The sequence below is a fragment of the Suricata suricatta genome, chromosome 14, assembly GCF_006229205.1.
Source record: "Suricata suricatta isolate VVHF042 chromosome 14, meerkat_22Aug2017_6uvM2_HiC, whole genome shotgun sequence".
NCBI lineage: Eukaryota > Metazoa > Chordata > Mammalia > Carnivora > Herpestidae > Suricata > Suricata suricatta.
The window spans coordinates 81,890,285-81,906,451 of record NC_043713.1 but is presented as its reverse complement, the minus strand read 5'-3'; the positions used below and the strand labels follow the sequence as shown (position 1 = coordinate 81,906,451).

The 16,167-nt window shown below is 36.5% G+C and overlaps 1 protein-coding gene and 1 non-coding gene across 5 annotated transcripts in view; one reads left to right on the top strand and one right to left on the bottom strand.

Annotated features, from left to right (window-relative positions):
• IFT81 (intraflagellar transport 81) overlaps positions 1-15,752 on the top strand; it is an 84,657-nt gene extending 68,905 nt beyond the window's left edge. For 2 of the 4 annotated variants that reach the window (XM_029922039.1, XM_029922041.1), the window contains exons 15-20: positions 2,955-3,041; positions 4,067-4,138; positions 4,223-4,308; positions 8,787-8,832; positions 15,055-15,198; positions 15,600-15,752. In XM_029922039.1, coding sequence (XP_029777899.1) covers positions 2,955-3,041; positions 4,067-4,138; positions 4,223-4,308; positions 8,787-8,832; positions 15,055-15,198; positions 15,600-15,650 — 486 coding nt within the window. In that variant the 3' untranslated portion in view covers positions 15,651-15,752. Of the gene's footprint in view, positions 1-2,954; positions 3,042-4,066; positions 4,139-4,222; positions 4,309-8,786; positions 8,833-8,916; positions 9,020-15,054; positions 15,199-15,599 lie in introns of all 4 variants that reach the window. The other 2 variants (XR_003902495.1, XM_029922042.1) reach the window with 2 other exon arrangements.
• Positions 1,554-1,663, bottom strand: LOC115278550. Its single transcript, XR_003902957.1, has one exon. It is a non-coding gene; the product is annotated as a U6 spliceosomal RNA (small nuclear RNA).
• Positions 15,753-16,167: the final 415 nt, after the last annotated feature.

The window sequence follows — 16,167 nt, the reverse complement described above, 5'->3', positions numbered from 1 at the left end:
TAATATTTTTATCTTTGTCTTTAGTGTTGTCCAGTTTCACTACCGTGATCTAGTGATTTAGTTTTATTTGCTCTCCTGGAATTTGTGTTGTCTTCCATTAATTCTAGAATTCTCCATGATATCTTCAAATATTCTGTGCCTTGTTCTTTTTAGTTCATTCTCCGGCGACTGCTGTTATTTGCATGTTGGGCATCCTTATGTCCCTGTGGGGACAACAGCGGGTGTCTGTCCCCTGTTGCATGACTTTGTCTTCACATTTTTATCTTTTTTGTCTCTCGGTGATGAATTTTAAATAATTTCTTCAGCTCTGTTTTTGAGTTCTTTGTTTTTATCTTCTGAGTTGTGTCTAATCTTACATTTATACCATTTAATTTTTAATTTTAATGACTTTTTCATTTTTGTCTATTTTTACTCACTTTACTTTTTTTCTTAATCTTTTGTTTTCAATTCCTCTTTTATGACTTTGTTTCAAGCACACTTACGTAATAGACTTGTTTCTAGTATCCAAAGTTCCTGGAGGTGTAGTCCTGCTGTTTTCTGTATCTTCTGATCCTCACACATAAGGACTGAATGTTTCCTTGTGTGTTCATACTTTTGGATTGTGAGCGTATCTTTAGTAGGGTTTTGTCTTTTGAATCCCAGCAGCTAGGATGGAGCATGTGTCCCTCCAGAATGGCTTTGCCATTGGCCCTGGTGGGTGTTTTGGGAATATGACAAGCTCAGAGCTAATTTTGAGTTAATGTCTTGGCTGGGGAGTTCGTGTGGGTAAGGGTAAATGTGAATGGATCTGCCTGTGGATGGGCCCTTCTCTCCAGCGGCCCCTGCAGCAGCACAGGTGCATTTTCTGGTCAGTTAGGCCCCCAGACTCACAGGCCACAGGTGCACACACACACGCTACCATCTGCTGCAGCATCTTCAGCTTACTGAGGGGCCCAGCCGCTACAGCTGCTGCGGCCCCTCCTCCCATTCATGGTGGGAATGACTTCACCCATGAGAGCCTTAAATATCTGTAGGTCCCTTTGATGCATAAAAGCCACAGCTCCTTTTTACAATAAAAATTAAAAGGATTTTAACTTTCAAGTGTTTTTTGAGAAAGGACAATTAATGCCATGAAAATCAGAACATCTAATTAAAATTTAACAACAAACCAAAGTGATTTTGATGCATAAGTTAACCCATTTACTATAGGCTGGTCATGTTTGAAATGGTGGAGCTTCTGTTGGTCTTTCAATTCCTTCCGACATTACTGTGATGGCAGAAGTGGTGTAAGTCCAGCCCCCACCAGCTGCTGAGGGAGGAGTCCATGCAGGAACTGCAGGGCCAGACCCCCACAGCCTGCCTTTTCATCTTGCTTTTGCCACAGAGGGAGCCAGTGTACTTTGCATGCTGGCTCATTTCAATTTTCTTTGCCATTTTCCTGAAGGAGGCACCATAATGGGCCCCATATTTGCATATGATTCTGACCTCCTGACCTTCTTGGTGCATTTAACCATGTCATCACAATCTAGGGCTGGGCCCGGAGACAGCTCCTACCAGGTTGGTGGGTTTGTTCTTTCAATATGGGATGCTTCACAAATTTGCAGGTCATCCTTGCACAGAAGAGCTATGCTAATCTTCTCTGTATTATTCCAATTTTTAGTATATGTGCTGCCACAGCAAGTACCCCACCAGCTTTAAACTGCACTAGTCACCCCAAACCAGACCCAGCCCCACACAACAAAGGAAGCACACACAGCATTACCCATTTGTGTTCACTCTCCTGTTCCCCAGGAAACTGCTGCGTGAAACCAAGGTCATGCTGAGGCTGGCTTGCTTCATTCCAGGCCTGGTGTTAACCCTTTACACCCAGGCTTCCAGGTTGAAAAACAGCAAGGATTCTATGGGGTTCTCAGATGTAACTTCCCACTCTGTCCTCCACCCTGCCTGGACGTTAGGATCACTCCAGTACTGAGACTGACTGCTCCCAGCTTTTTTCCCCAAGGGCAGCCACAGTGTGTCATCCTTTGTTTCTGGCCCTGGTAATTCCTCTTCCTTCCTGAGATGTTCATTTCAGCTCTGGATTTGCAAAGATGTTTGCTCCACCTTACCAAGCGTTTGTAGATATTTTTAGCATTTCCAGTATGTATAGATGATTTTCAGGTTATCTAATCCACAATATTACATTAGGAGAAAGTTTAAAACTACTCAAACAGCCTGAATTCAAATTCTGACACCCCTTTTCTTCAGTGTAATCTTTGGCAAAGTATTTGGCTGCCATGAACTTTCTCCAAGCATGATACGGGGATATTAATTCCTATCTCAAGGGGTTGTGGTGAGATTGAGTTATTGATGAAGGCAAAGTTCAAAGGCCCTACCATGGTTTCCAAAGTTCTGAGCAAGCCCCTGCCAAAGCCTTCAGCATCTTCTTGCACTTTGCAGACAAACTACTTGTTCATCCTAAATTATTGTTCTTCTATCTGGTTTCCAAGCCTTTATGCATAGTGTTCTTTTTTCCTGAACATTCTCTTCCCTTGTTCACCTTCCCCCTAACTATTGTACTAATCCTTTATCCCTCAACTTGGATATCAGCTTCTCTATCCCTGGCCATCTCCAAGCCTGGGTTAAGTCCTGTGAGAGTCCCTCGTTCTCCTATAACACTTGCATTTGCCCATCATACCACTCAACGGGCTGTTTACTTGTCTGAACATACTTTAGGGGAAGGATTTTGGCTGTTTTGCTCACTGTTGTATCCCAGCTCCGAGCCTGGCACACAGCTCAATACATGGTAGCTATTATTTTTATCAGCACCTTCATCTGTCATAATTCTCAAATGTCTGATTGTTGTATAAATAACTCTTAAGTATGCCAAGAGGCTTAGAGTTAAGTTACAAGACTGACAAGGACATGCATTGTTTCAGAGCCACATTTTAGGCCTTTGTTTTTCACTTATTCAGTCATTTATCTTTTCATACTAGGAACTAACCCAGGAGTGTGATGAAAAGAAATCCCAGTATGATAGCTGTGCAGCAGGCCTTGAAAGCAATCGGTCCAAATTAGAACAGGTAAGAAGATTGTTTTTATTTTTTAACAAGTTAGCAGAAACTGCCTGTGTTTGCATGTTTTCATTACACTGACATCAAAAGATTCCCAAATCTTACCCTCATCCTCTGAGCCTGTCTCCTAAGCTCCAGAGATCTTTATTTCTTCAGACTTGATGCACACACACTGAATTCTCCATCTGTACCACAACCACCAAGGTCAGGCCCTGCACAGGTGTCTCCTTGACACCCATAGTCACCCAGCTCTGCTCTCTTACCTCCACCCTTGCCTTCCTAAGGTTTTTTCTCTATAGAGAAGTCAAAGAAACCTGTGGAAACCTTAGGCCACCCTCCACTATCTTCCTACTTAAAATCTGACTTCCAAGCTACGGTCTGTAAGGCCTACCTGCGTCGTGAACTTCATGTCCATGTGCTGTTCTCTTCATCCATAGGGCCACAGCCATACTGGCCTTCTTGCACATTAAACAGACTAAGCTTGTTTTCACCTCACAGCTTTTGCTTGTACTGTTCTCTCTCTGGGACACTCTGCCTCCAGTTCTTTACCTTGATCTCCCCTGTTCATCATCAGGCCTCAGCCTAAATGTCACCTCCTCCTAGAGGTCTTCTCTGATCACCCTATCTAATGTTGCCCGTTGGGTCACCCTATCACATTCTACTATTACCGACTTTCCTTCATAGTACATATCCCCATCTGAAACCACTTCATTACCTGCCTCCTTGTGTATGCCTGTTTCCTCTACTTGAATCAGAGCAAAGACCTGCAGTCTTATTCACTGTTGGGTCCCCAGCCCCTAGCACAGAGTTGGGCACATGGTAGGTACTTAATAAATGAATAACTGAACCTCTAGTTTTAGAGTGATATGAGTAGTTTCTAGAAAAGATTGTAACCTAGTCTGTTATGATAAACAAAATTTTAATCACAAAAAAATAAATTACTCTGATGGTATTTTGTTGTACATTTAACGTCATCCTCTCTGTATTTGATTATTCTTTCAGTAATGTTGCCCATTTAAAATTATATATTGTAGGAAGTCAGAGGACTCCGTGAAGAATGTCTTCAGGAAGAAAGTAGATACCATTACACAAATTGCATGATTAAGGTAAAACAAAGAAAGAGGATCAAGAACTTTTCTGAGATTTTTCTGTATCAAGGACTTAACTTAAAACTTAATCTTTACACCTAGAACCTAGAAGTACAACTTCGTCGTGCTACTGATGAGATGAAGGCATATGTCTCTTCCGACCAACAAGAAAAAAGAAAGGCAATTAGGCAAGTCATTTTGTTTCTATATTGAGTTACTTAATGTTTTCACGTAAAGAAGTTTCTTTTTAACTTTACTAAATTTTGTGTTTAAATTCCAGTATAATTCTCATACAGTGTGTATTAGTTTCAGGTGTACAATATAGTGACTCAGCGATTCCTTACGTTACTCATCAGGATAATGGTACTCCTAATCCCCATCACCTGTTTCACCATCCCCCTCAGCCAGCTCGCCTCTGGGAACCCTCAGTTTGTTCTCTAGAGTTAAAAGTCTGTTTCTTGGTTTGTCTCTCTTTCTCTCTTTGTTCCTTTGTTCATTTGTTTTGTTTCTTAAATTGCACATATGAGTGAAATTACATGGTGTTTGTCTTTCTCTGACAGACTTATTTCAGTTGGCATTGTACTCTCCAGCTCCATCCATGTTGTTGCAAATGGCAAAGTTTCATTCTTTTTTATGTCATTTATGGAAGTTTTATAAATAAGGTGGAATTACTAAATTGGGGATGCTTAAATAAGCAGATACTAAGATATTATTTCGGATTAAATCTTGCTAAATATCTTCCTGATACTCCAGCCCTACTAAGTAGGACTACCTGTAATTTACTTTCTGGATCGCTTACGTTTTTTATCACGGCAAAGAAAAAAAAAAAATTTGTCACGTTTACTATTTTTAAGTGTACAATTCAGTTGCATTGATCGCATTCACAATATTATGAGCCATCTCTGCTATATAATACCAAACCTTTTCCATCACTCTAAACAGAAACTATTGTATTCATTAAACAGTAACTCCCCATTCCTCATCCCCAGGAATACATATAATTTCATAGTTTTTTATAAGCACTCAGATTGGTCTATTTTTAAAGTCCCACATGGCCTGGACTCTAGTCATCTGCCTCTCACTGTGCTGTGTGAGTGCATTTCAGCTGGAGCTGTGCGTCTACAGTGTGCCAGCCTCAGGACGAGGAAGAGTGTGTAAATATCACTAGTCCTTATATGGTGATTTTTTTGGTAATCCAAGCTTGCAGCATTCTGTAATAAATCAAATACTTCCTTAAAAAATACATTTATGGTTTAATTGCTAGCTGTGATAAAATGCAGTAATTGAACAAGCTAAGCTCTCTTTGACCCTTACCACAATTCACATGTTTCTTTTTTACCATCCAATAAGAACTCTAAGTGTAGGATTGACTTTATCCTAGATCGCAGTTGAGATTTTTAGTGGCATATACATTATTGTTTCAGAAAGGGATCTAATAAATGGAATGTCTTGCAGAATCTAATTTTTTAAATATATAATGTGCTGGAATGCAAGCTGGACTGAAAATACCCTATAAATAGAACAATGTTTTCTCTAATACTCTGACATATTACACATATTAAATGTACTTATTCACATTCTTTCATTGAGTGTAAACTTGGCTCAAATATATCTGTATGGTCAATGTTAATATTTTACAAATGTGAGAAGTTTTTATTCTTGAAAAAAGAGTTTTAAAAATTAAGTTCCATTTTTTCCAAAGTTATCAATATAAGTACTAAATATTGCCACTAAACTATTGGTTTTCTGGTGAGATACTCTTTTTTATCATTTTCAAAATCATCATAAACCTTTACCGTTAGTTTTCCCATAGAAAAAATATTTTGCCCTGACTAGAGTAGTACATAAGAATATTATAAATAAAATAGTGTTAATTTACTCTAAACTCATTGATATATGTTTATTATTATTATTATTATAGACACAATATTTTTATGATTGTCCCATTTTCTACTTTTATGATACTTTTGAATAAGGCCAATGGTCTAAGAAATTAGTATGGGGTTTTTTTTGTTTTTGTTTTTAAGTTTATTTTGAGAGAGAGAGAGAGAGAGAGAGACTGTGTGAGTAGGGGAGGGGGAGAGAGAGATAGTAAGACAGAGAATCCCAAGTAGGCTCCTCACTGTCAGTGCAGACCTGGACTTGGGGCTTGAACCCCTGAAACCATGAGATCATGACCTGAGCCAAAACCAAGAGTCAGACACTTAACCAACTAAAACCATTCAGGCACCCAGATAAATTAGCATGGTTTTGAAAGATTGCCTGCAAATTTTAATTTTATTTAAAGAGGCAGCATCTTTTATTTCAAAGTACTAAAGAGGAACTCATAAAAATTTTCTTACTAACCTGATTTTTCAAGTTCTAAGTTTTGTGACCTTGGGCATATCACTTCCTCATCTGTATAATAGAGAGAACAATTTACACCACAGAAGATCAAGTTAAATATAACGCATGCAGCAGTGTTTTGGAAATTATATAGCATGAGTTACTGGTGGACAAGGACTCTGTTCTGTTTTCTTCCTGAAACCCCAGGGCATGCTTGGTACATAACAGGTACTCCATAATAATTTCTTGAATAATTTCATTGAAGAAATTAAAATAATTACATATTAGTGTTATATAGTAAAAGAGCATGAGCCTTTGATTTCTTGATAAAATATAAATGGAATTCTGTGGGGCACCTGGGTGGCTCTGTTGGTTGATTTCAGCTCAGGTCATGGTCCCAGGGTCATCATGGGATAGAGCCCTGCATCAGGCTCCGCACTGAGCATGGAGCCTGCTTGGGACTCCCCACCCCTCTCTCTCAGTCTCTCTCTCACTCTCTTTTTCTCTCTCTCTCCTTCTGCTCCTCTCCTGTACTCATACTCTCTCTCTCTCTCTCTAAAAATAAAGTCTTTAAAATATATTTTTATCTAGAAATTTCATAACATATAAAAGTATATTTTATATAACAGGTATTATATAATATATACATATAATACATAAGAGTCCGAAGCTTAGCCGACTGAGCTACCCAGGCGCCCTGAGGACTCTGAGTACTTGGGAAGTCCATCCTCTCCCTTCTAGTCATGTTTACCTCCCCTGTTGCATGAATGCAAATCTTCCTTCACTTAAGCTGTTAAGAGTTTCTCTTTGTGGTTTATGATTTCTAGGATTCCCAGTTTTGTATTGTTTAACTTCTTACTACAGCATAACTTTACACAGAAACAGTCTTTTTCTGTCTAAATTTGAGGTCTGAAGTCTCTTTTTATCTTTGTCATTGGTTCCTTTGTCCTCATTTTTCCATCTTTGTCCTTAATACTTTAATACTTTTTGTCTTATGGGGTATAAAAATACAATTATTTCTTTAAAAAAGAGCCCCTCTTTTTTTAAAAAAAATACAATGTTATTTTTATTTTTATTTTTAATTGAAAATTACAGGCTTGGGGCACCTGAGTGGCTCAGTCGCTTGAGCATCCAACTTCAGCTCAGGTCATGATCTCACGTTTTGTGGGTTCAAGCTCTGCATCCAGCTCCGTGCTGACCACTAGCTCAGAGCCTGGAGTCTGCTTCAGATTCTGTGTCTCTTTCTCTCTCTGCCCCTCCCCTGTTCATGCTCTGTCTTTGTCTGTCTCTCAAAAATAAATAAATGTAAAAAAAAAAAAAAGAAAGAAAAGAAAATTACAGGCTTTTTTAGCTTATAAAAGAAATGCTTATAAAAATAAAAGTAAGCATTATGAAGTATGGTCCACAAAAACTGAAAGTTATTCACATTGCCATGCCTCAGGAATACCTACTGCTAATATTTTGGTGTATGATTACTCCATATTCTTTCCCCATGCATTTGCTAGTGTGTGTGTGTGTGTGTGTGTGTGTGTGTGTGTGTGTGTTAGCAAATGTATGGGGAAATTTTATGTATGTGTAACAAAAATAAGGTTAAACTTAAGATACAGTTTTTCTCTTAATTTTATATCTAGAGTTCTTTCACTTCAGTATTTATAGATCTACCCCTTCCTTTTTCCAGCTTTGTATTATTGCTTTGAATGGATGTACCATAATTTACTTAAAAATTCACTATCTATTGACATTTAGTTGGTTTGAAGATGTTTACTGTTACAAGCAATGGTGATATAAATAGTCTTTACATTTATCTTTCTTAAGTTATGACAGTATTTTTGTAGAATGACTTCCCAGAAGTAGAATTGCAGGGTTAGATGTTAATGTTTATTTAAAATGTGTATCCTTTCTCCTTTCTACAAACCTCTTTAAAAATAAAGTGTGACTGGGGCACTTGTCTGGCTCAGTCAGTAGAGCATGTGACTCTTGATTTCAGGGTTGTGAGTTTAAACCCCACGTTTTGTGTAAAGATTACTTAACTAAATAAAAACTTTTAAAAATTAGGACTTAGGCAGATGGGTTGCCATTGTTTTAAGTGTAAAATAGTACCTAAGTACAGAAATAGTACTCAATATTTTAGTTCTCTTAATTCCTTATGTGACGATAGGTTTTATTCCCCATAAGTTACTATTTACTAGAAGAACTGACTAAAGATGGGGAAAGAGAGTATTTGGTTTCATTCTGACTCCTCTGTCTAGTATATTTAGATAGATATGCTAATTTATAATTTAGTTGCATGATCAAATCAATGGAAATAAATTGAAACTAAGTCATTATGTTGATTTCTTAGGGAGCAGTATACAAAAAATATTGCTGAACAGGAAAACCTTGGAAAGGTAAGAATTTATTATTTATTTTTTTAAGTATGTCTAATTCAGGCTTTCACTACATGGTTTTGACACTGTCATTCTTTTTTAAAGGTTATGGTACAGTTTTCAAAGGGAAATTGGATCTTTCTAAATTTCCTACAAAGAGGAAGATTCTTTCTTAGGAATTTATGTATGTGTGTATACAAGAGTGAAGGTACATGAATTTTTGGAGAAAAACTAGTTTTATTTATTTTTATACCTAGTTTTAAATAATAAAAGAGTTTATGAGAAGGTTCTAAGAAACAAAAGTGCCATGTGCAATGAACTACAAGTTCAAATAATTCTCAGGTATCTCTTCATGAGATAAGTATATACTTATTTATTTTATTTAATAAGCACAAAGCTCATTACAATGATCCAGGCACTGGTCTGTGTCCTTTACAAATATTGATTCATTTAACATAAATAATCAAAAACCCTTACTTGTCATATTCAGCTCCCTCCCAGCCGGTCTTATGAATGCAGGAATAGGTGACTGAGTCTTGTTTTCTCAGTTCTCTGAGCCACTTGTAGTAGAAGAGGTGGTAGCTAGTAAAGACCTTGACCATCAGGACTTAAATGACTAACTCACTGATTTTTATAATTGACTTCATAAAGCAACACATGGACAGTCATTTTAAAGACACCAGCTCTGTCATTTTTTTTTTTAAGATGTATATTTTATCCGGGCGCCTGGGTGGCTCAGTCAGTTAAGCGTCTGACTTCAGCTCAGGTCATGATCTTGCAGTCCGTTGGTTTGAGCCCTGTGTCAGGCTCTGTGCTGACAGCTCTGAGCCTGGAGACTGCTTCAGATTCTATGTCTCCCTCTTTCTCTGCCCCTCCCCACTCATGCTCTATTTCTCTCTGTCTCTCCAAATAAATAAACATTAAAAAAAAAAAAGAACTATATTTTATCAGCAACTCAGTACCAGTCATCAAGTAGACTGGCTTTAGTAGGTTTGTGGTTCTGGAAAAGCCCCTTAACCACTTTGGAGTTCATTTCCTCATATTTAAACTGAAATATATAGATTGGGGTGCCATCGTGGCTCAAATAGTTGAACATCTGATTCTTGATCTTGGCGGCCCAGGTCATGATCTCATGGTTCGTGGGTTCAAGCCCCATGTTGGGCTCTGCTGCATTTTCTTTTAAAACACTGACTGGGGCGCCTGGGTGGTTCAGTCGGTTAAGCGTCCGACTTCGGCTCAGGTCATGATCTCACGGTCGTGGGTTCTAGCCCCACGTCGGTCTGGCTCTGTGCTGACAGACGAGCCTGGAGCCTGCTTCAGAATCTCTATCTCCCCCTCTCTCTGACCCTCTCCTGCTCGCATTGTCTCTCTCTGTCTCTCAAAAATAAATAAAAAACATTAAAAAATTAAAAAAAAAACACTGACTATACGTCGATGTCCAATTTCATTATTCAAATATTCTTGAGTCAGCAACCTAGAAATGACTACAACTATCTATCTAGATCTATCTACCTATATATACATGCTTGACCATTTGGAAAGTACAAATGAGAAATATGGCTTTGTTTCAGGCTTAATGCATTGTATAATTAAGCTTTTGGTCTGACTCAATATATTGGTGATGACAAAATTATTCATCCTTATTTACATATTCTGGTTTGAATTATTATTAAAAACATACTGATATTATTAAAAATATACTTATGCATTTACATAAATGCTGAATTAGCTCCCATAAACCTATAAGTAATATTCTAAATTTCAGGGGGGAAATGGTATGGAAACAATGGTATAATTCCTAAATATTCTCTTTTAAAGTATTTTTAAAAGACTTTTTTAAAAACTAAAAAACTTTAAAAAATGATTATGGAAAATTTCAAGCCTATATAAAAAGTAGAGGAAATAATGTAATGAATTCATGTGAAACCATCATAATTGGATTCATGACACATCTATAGCCCCACCTATTTCCCACCCCAAATCATTGTTAAGCAAGTCTCAGAGATCCTGTTATATTTTTTATCATATTTGTTTGTGTTGTAAAGGCCCTTTTTGAATAACCACAATACCATTATCATGCCAAAAATAATTTAACAGTAGTTGCATAATGTCAGATACTCAGTGTTCAAGCTTCACCAATTGTCTCATCATTTCTTACTGTTTATTTGTTTGAATCAGGATTCTAATAAGAGTTCATACAGTGCTATTAGTTAATATAGCTCTTAAGTCTCTTCTTCTAGGTTACTCTTTCATCTTTCTTTAAAATTTATTTGTTGGAAAATTATGGGGCGCCTGGGTGGCTCAGTCGGTTGAGCCTCCGACTGCAGCTCAGGTCAGATCTCACGTTCGTGGGTTCGAGCCCCGCGTCAGGCTCTGTGCTGACAGCTAGCTCGGAGCCTGGGGCCTGCTTCCGGTTCTGTGTCTCCTTCTCTCTCTGCCCCTCCTCCTCTCATGCTCTGTCTCTCTCTGTATCAAAAATAAATAAAACATTAAAAAAAATTTTTTTTAATAAAATTTATTTGTTGGAAAATTAAAAGAAAAAAAAACCCTAGTTATTTGTCCTAATGGGTTTCCAACATCCTGAACTTTGCTGATGACATCCCTATGGTGTCAACTAGCATGTTCTTCTGTCCCCAGTATATCCTGTGAATTGGCAGTTAGATCTAGAGGAACTCAATACTTGGGAAGTATACTTCATAGGTAGGAGTATGTATTCTTTGAGGAGGCTCTGTTTGTGTAATATAGGCAGCCAATGAAATCACTTCCTAGACCCATTCATTCATTAGGGGTTGCAAAATGCATTCTAATTATATTGTTCCTTCATTTATTGGCTGGAATAATTCTGTAAAGAGCAATTCCTTATCAACTATTTAGTTACCCTTAGATACAGCTCATATAAGAAAGGCAGAATAACTGCTTGATTTGCTTATTTACTGGTTTTCAAAATGATGAGGTTTGTTTTTTTTTTAATCATCCCTGACAAGTACCTTTATGACTCCTAGATTTAACTTATTGGAGATATTTTGGTCTATTATACTTATCATTCCTGTCAGTGCTTGAATTGCCCCATGTTAAGCCAGTAAAAGCCACTTGAAGGCAGCTCCTGAATCCTTTTGAAACAATCCTGCTAGATTTTGATGGCTTATTTTCTGGTATGATGAAATGTTCCAGGCTTATCCTGTACTTTTCCTATTCCAAATGTGGAATTGTCTATTTCTCTAAAAAGTGTTCATCTGTTCTTTCTGTATGGTTGGTGAATAAATGCCCATCATATTAATGTAAATAAAAAAAGAAAGGAAACCTTAAGCAGATTCCTCCATTTCATCAGAGAAATTGAGTTCTGTGCATCTTCTTCCCTTTATGGGATGATATGCTATACTCAAAAAGGAAAAAGAAATAATTTCATATTTGAAAGCATGTATTTGAATCAAGTTGTAAACATTCACTAGAGATTTGGGCGTTTTAGAATTTAGTATGATTGTTAATAACTAGCTTTCACCCAAACATTTCATATGTTAGGTAATATATTTTTTCATATGAAAACATTCCTCTCTTTTTTTTGTTTTAAAAAGTATGTGGATGGATGCTTTGTGTACAGACATTTTTATCAAACCTGAATCCTTTCAAAGATCCAAATATAATTGTTAAATCAGAATAAAGATTATTATTTCCCCTTCCAGTGTAGTGTTTTACTGCAAGATCTTTATGAAAAGTGATAGTAGCAATCTGACAAGTATATTTCAGCAAAAAAAGAGGAGCCATTGATTAGCTCGTCCCCCAGTTGTCAGGCTGTATCATTTAAGAAACAAAGTTCCTCAATCCTCTCATTCCTAGAGTAGACCTAAATTTTAAGGCAAATTCTGAATAAACCTAGCCTTTCAACGTGATGATAGCCTAAGCCTTCCCAACCAGCATAGACTGTACATCCATAGACCTCCTCAGTCCAACCACGTTTCTGGAATTTAACTAACCTATCATAGTGCTAAAATTCACATGACCATATACTAGAATTTGCCTTACCAAGTACTGTGGAATATTGTACTGAAGGTTATAACTCCCCGCACTCCCACTATACCACCTCCCCTTTAAAGAAAAATGGAATTTGTGACAAGTATTCTTTGTGCGTTACAACTATCAACAAAACAAATCTGTATTAAGTGGCAGTAACATTAAAAACAAATTATATACTAAGGCAGTTGTATTCATAAAGTTAAAGGTTTCAAACACACATGGTTATGAAGCACCTTAAGTTTAATATTTCTGACATAGACAATGCCCACATCCTGTCTTTGGTTCTTTAAATAACTTTTATAGGTTGTTAGGATTTTTGACAAGGAAGCTATTTCAATAATATAAGAAAATTTATAGTTAAGTAGTACTTTAATCTTAAAGTCATTCTAAGAACTCTTAAAATTCTAGGTCTGACTTACTACTTTTGTTTTCATTCATGAGGATAAAAATATTTGTCATAAGATCCTTTGTTTTTTTGTAAGTTTTTATTTAAATTCCAGTTAATTAATATATAGTGTAATATTATTTCAGGTGTACAGTATAGTGATTTAGCACTTCCGTATTACACCCAGTGCTCATCACAATCCCCATCCATCAACTATTTAACCCATCCTCTCCCACCCACCTCCCTACTAGAAACCATCAGTTTGTTCTCTATAGTTAAGAGTCTGTTTCTTGGTTTGCCTCTTTTTTTTTTTTTTTTGTAACACAGACTTAAATAGATATATTTGCATGCCATGTATTGTGTCAAAACTTTGCTGGTTATATTTAAATTATATTTTCTTAATTCTGCTTTGTTTCCTGTCGCTATTTGCTGTTAATTTTGCTTTCATTAGCAATAGTTGTGGAGGAGTCTTCAGTAAAGTATTTTGAATCTAGTCCTAGCTTAGTTTAGCCTCTTATTTGGGCAACTACCAACGACCAACCTTCTCATTTGTATCCTTACATCAACTATTAGATCACCCATATATCGAGGGAGGAGAGAATGGGGACCATTCTGTGTTACCTAGTTCTGTGTCGCTGCTTATTTTTCTGTCCTTAGTGCTATCTCACGCTCAGCGTCACGGTGTACACTGCGCTTCCTGATGTGTGCGCTTCATCTTCTGTTTTCCTCTGCTTACCTGCCTTCCATCCTTGCCCTCTTCCTTCCTTCCTCTCATTGCCTCTGACTTCCTGCTAAGTCTCCTTTCAGTCACCCTTTCTGAATTTGCCATAATATAGAACCAAAATATATTTTTACAATTTATTGAAAGCTTTTCTTATTCTTTTTTATATTGTTAGAGTCTGTGAGTAGAACAGTTTTGACAGATGGAATCATATAGTCTATCAGTAACAAAAATAAATCTGGGTTTGGGCCTATTTAATAGTGTACTTTTTAAAAAAAATCACGAAACTTTCTCCCTGAGGAATATATGCATACTAATTTGATTTATTTATACAAAGCATACACAGATTCAGGAAAGAATATAATATTTAATCATAATAACAACACATGATCATTTATCAAGTATTTCCAGATCTATTGTGTCTTATGAAAAGATAATCTTATAAGGCAGATAATTTTATAATTATCCCCTATTATTAGCCTTAATTGGCAATTGAGAAATCTGAGGTCCAGAGAAATTGTCTTACTTAGAGCTAGTTACCAAGCCAAGCTACATACTAAAGTCTTCTGACTTTCAAAATCTACACTCTTTTTACACCATGATACTATTCCACTTTCCACTTTCCTGATTCTCTTTATTCCCCCTCTGCCCTTTCTTTCTCTTTCTTTTTTTTTTTTTTTAGGGGAATTGTTGGATGATATAGTTGTTCTATTTTGAATTTTTTAATATTTATTTATTTATTTTTAAAAGAGAGGGCACAAGCCAGGGAGGTGCAGAGAGAGAGGGAGACACAGAATCTGAAGCAGGTTCAGGCTCCAAGCTGTCAGTGCAGAGCCTGATGTGGGGCTCAAACCCATGAATCATATCATGAGCTGATCTCGCTTAACCAACTGAGCCAGCCAGGTGCCAACCCACTTCTTTTATATTTTACTATTCTTTTTATCTTCAAGCTGTCCTATGTCTAGCATAAATTTAGTTAATTTTTGTCATCTTAGTTTTCAGTATTCATCTCAGGAGAACCTGATTTAATTAACTTATTCATCAGATGTTTGAAGCAGACCATAGCAATAGAAGTAAATCCCTGTAACTGAGATTAAATTATTCTTGATTTTTTTTTTTATGATAGAAACTCCGAGAAAAACAAAAAGCTGTAAGAGAAAGTCATGGTCCAAATATGAAACAAGCAAAAATGTGGCGTGATTTTGAACAATTGATGGAATGTAAGAAACAGTGCTTTCTGAAACAACAAAGCCAAACTTCCATTGGTCAGGTAATTCAGGAGGGAGGAGAGGACCGGCTGATACTCTGAATTCATGTGCCATCGTTTGGGGTTTTAGTTGATGCTACTAGATGTAAACCTAATCCCATAATGTATTTCTCTTCTTGAAAGTGATTAGTATGACATTTTGCTTTCAGATTAGCCATTCCCTATTAAGTCTTCTTGGAAGATAATATTAAGGTAGATTTAGATTTTAAAGTTTTTTAATAATAAAAACAGCTTTTATTGTTTTGCTTAGTTTAGATATCAGTGGTGTCATCTGAGTTTTATGAGACAGGAGGCTAAGTTTACTCTCTGTAAATGTAAACATATGTCCATTAAGAAGAGTGTAGTTTTTTTAAAACATAATAACCCAATGTCTTAAATTCTTCTTAATCTTTTTTTAACTTTAGAGGAATCTTTTAGGAACTAATATCTCTTGTTTTGAAGAAACATTTATCTGAAGTTCAGCAATTCCTACAGTTTCACTTCAGTTTCTCTTTCTTCTGTAAAATTCAAGAAAATTTACTATTTTGAATAATGTACTTGTTCTGTCTGTATGATTTAAAAGCAAATAAAACTTGGTGCACATATCATGGCTATTTTTTTTGAATTATATAGGTGTATCAAAATTATTTTTTAAGTATTCATTTTATAGTATTGTTTGTTTATGTGTTTGTTTCTATTTTTAAGAGAGAAAGAGAGCATGAGCAGGGGAGGGGGAGAGAGAGGGAGAGAAAATCCCAAGCAGGCTCCATGCTGTCAGTGCAGACCCCAGTCCAGGGCTCTAACTCACAAACTGTGAGATCATGACCTGAGTCAAAATCAAGAGTCCAATGCTTAACCAACTGAGCCACCCAGGCACGCCTCATTTTATTATTATTATTTATATTAAATTTAAGGATTCATTGTTATTTTCACCCAAAATCTAACATAGTATAAAAAATAATCATGGAATATAGATATTATCATGTGCTAAAA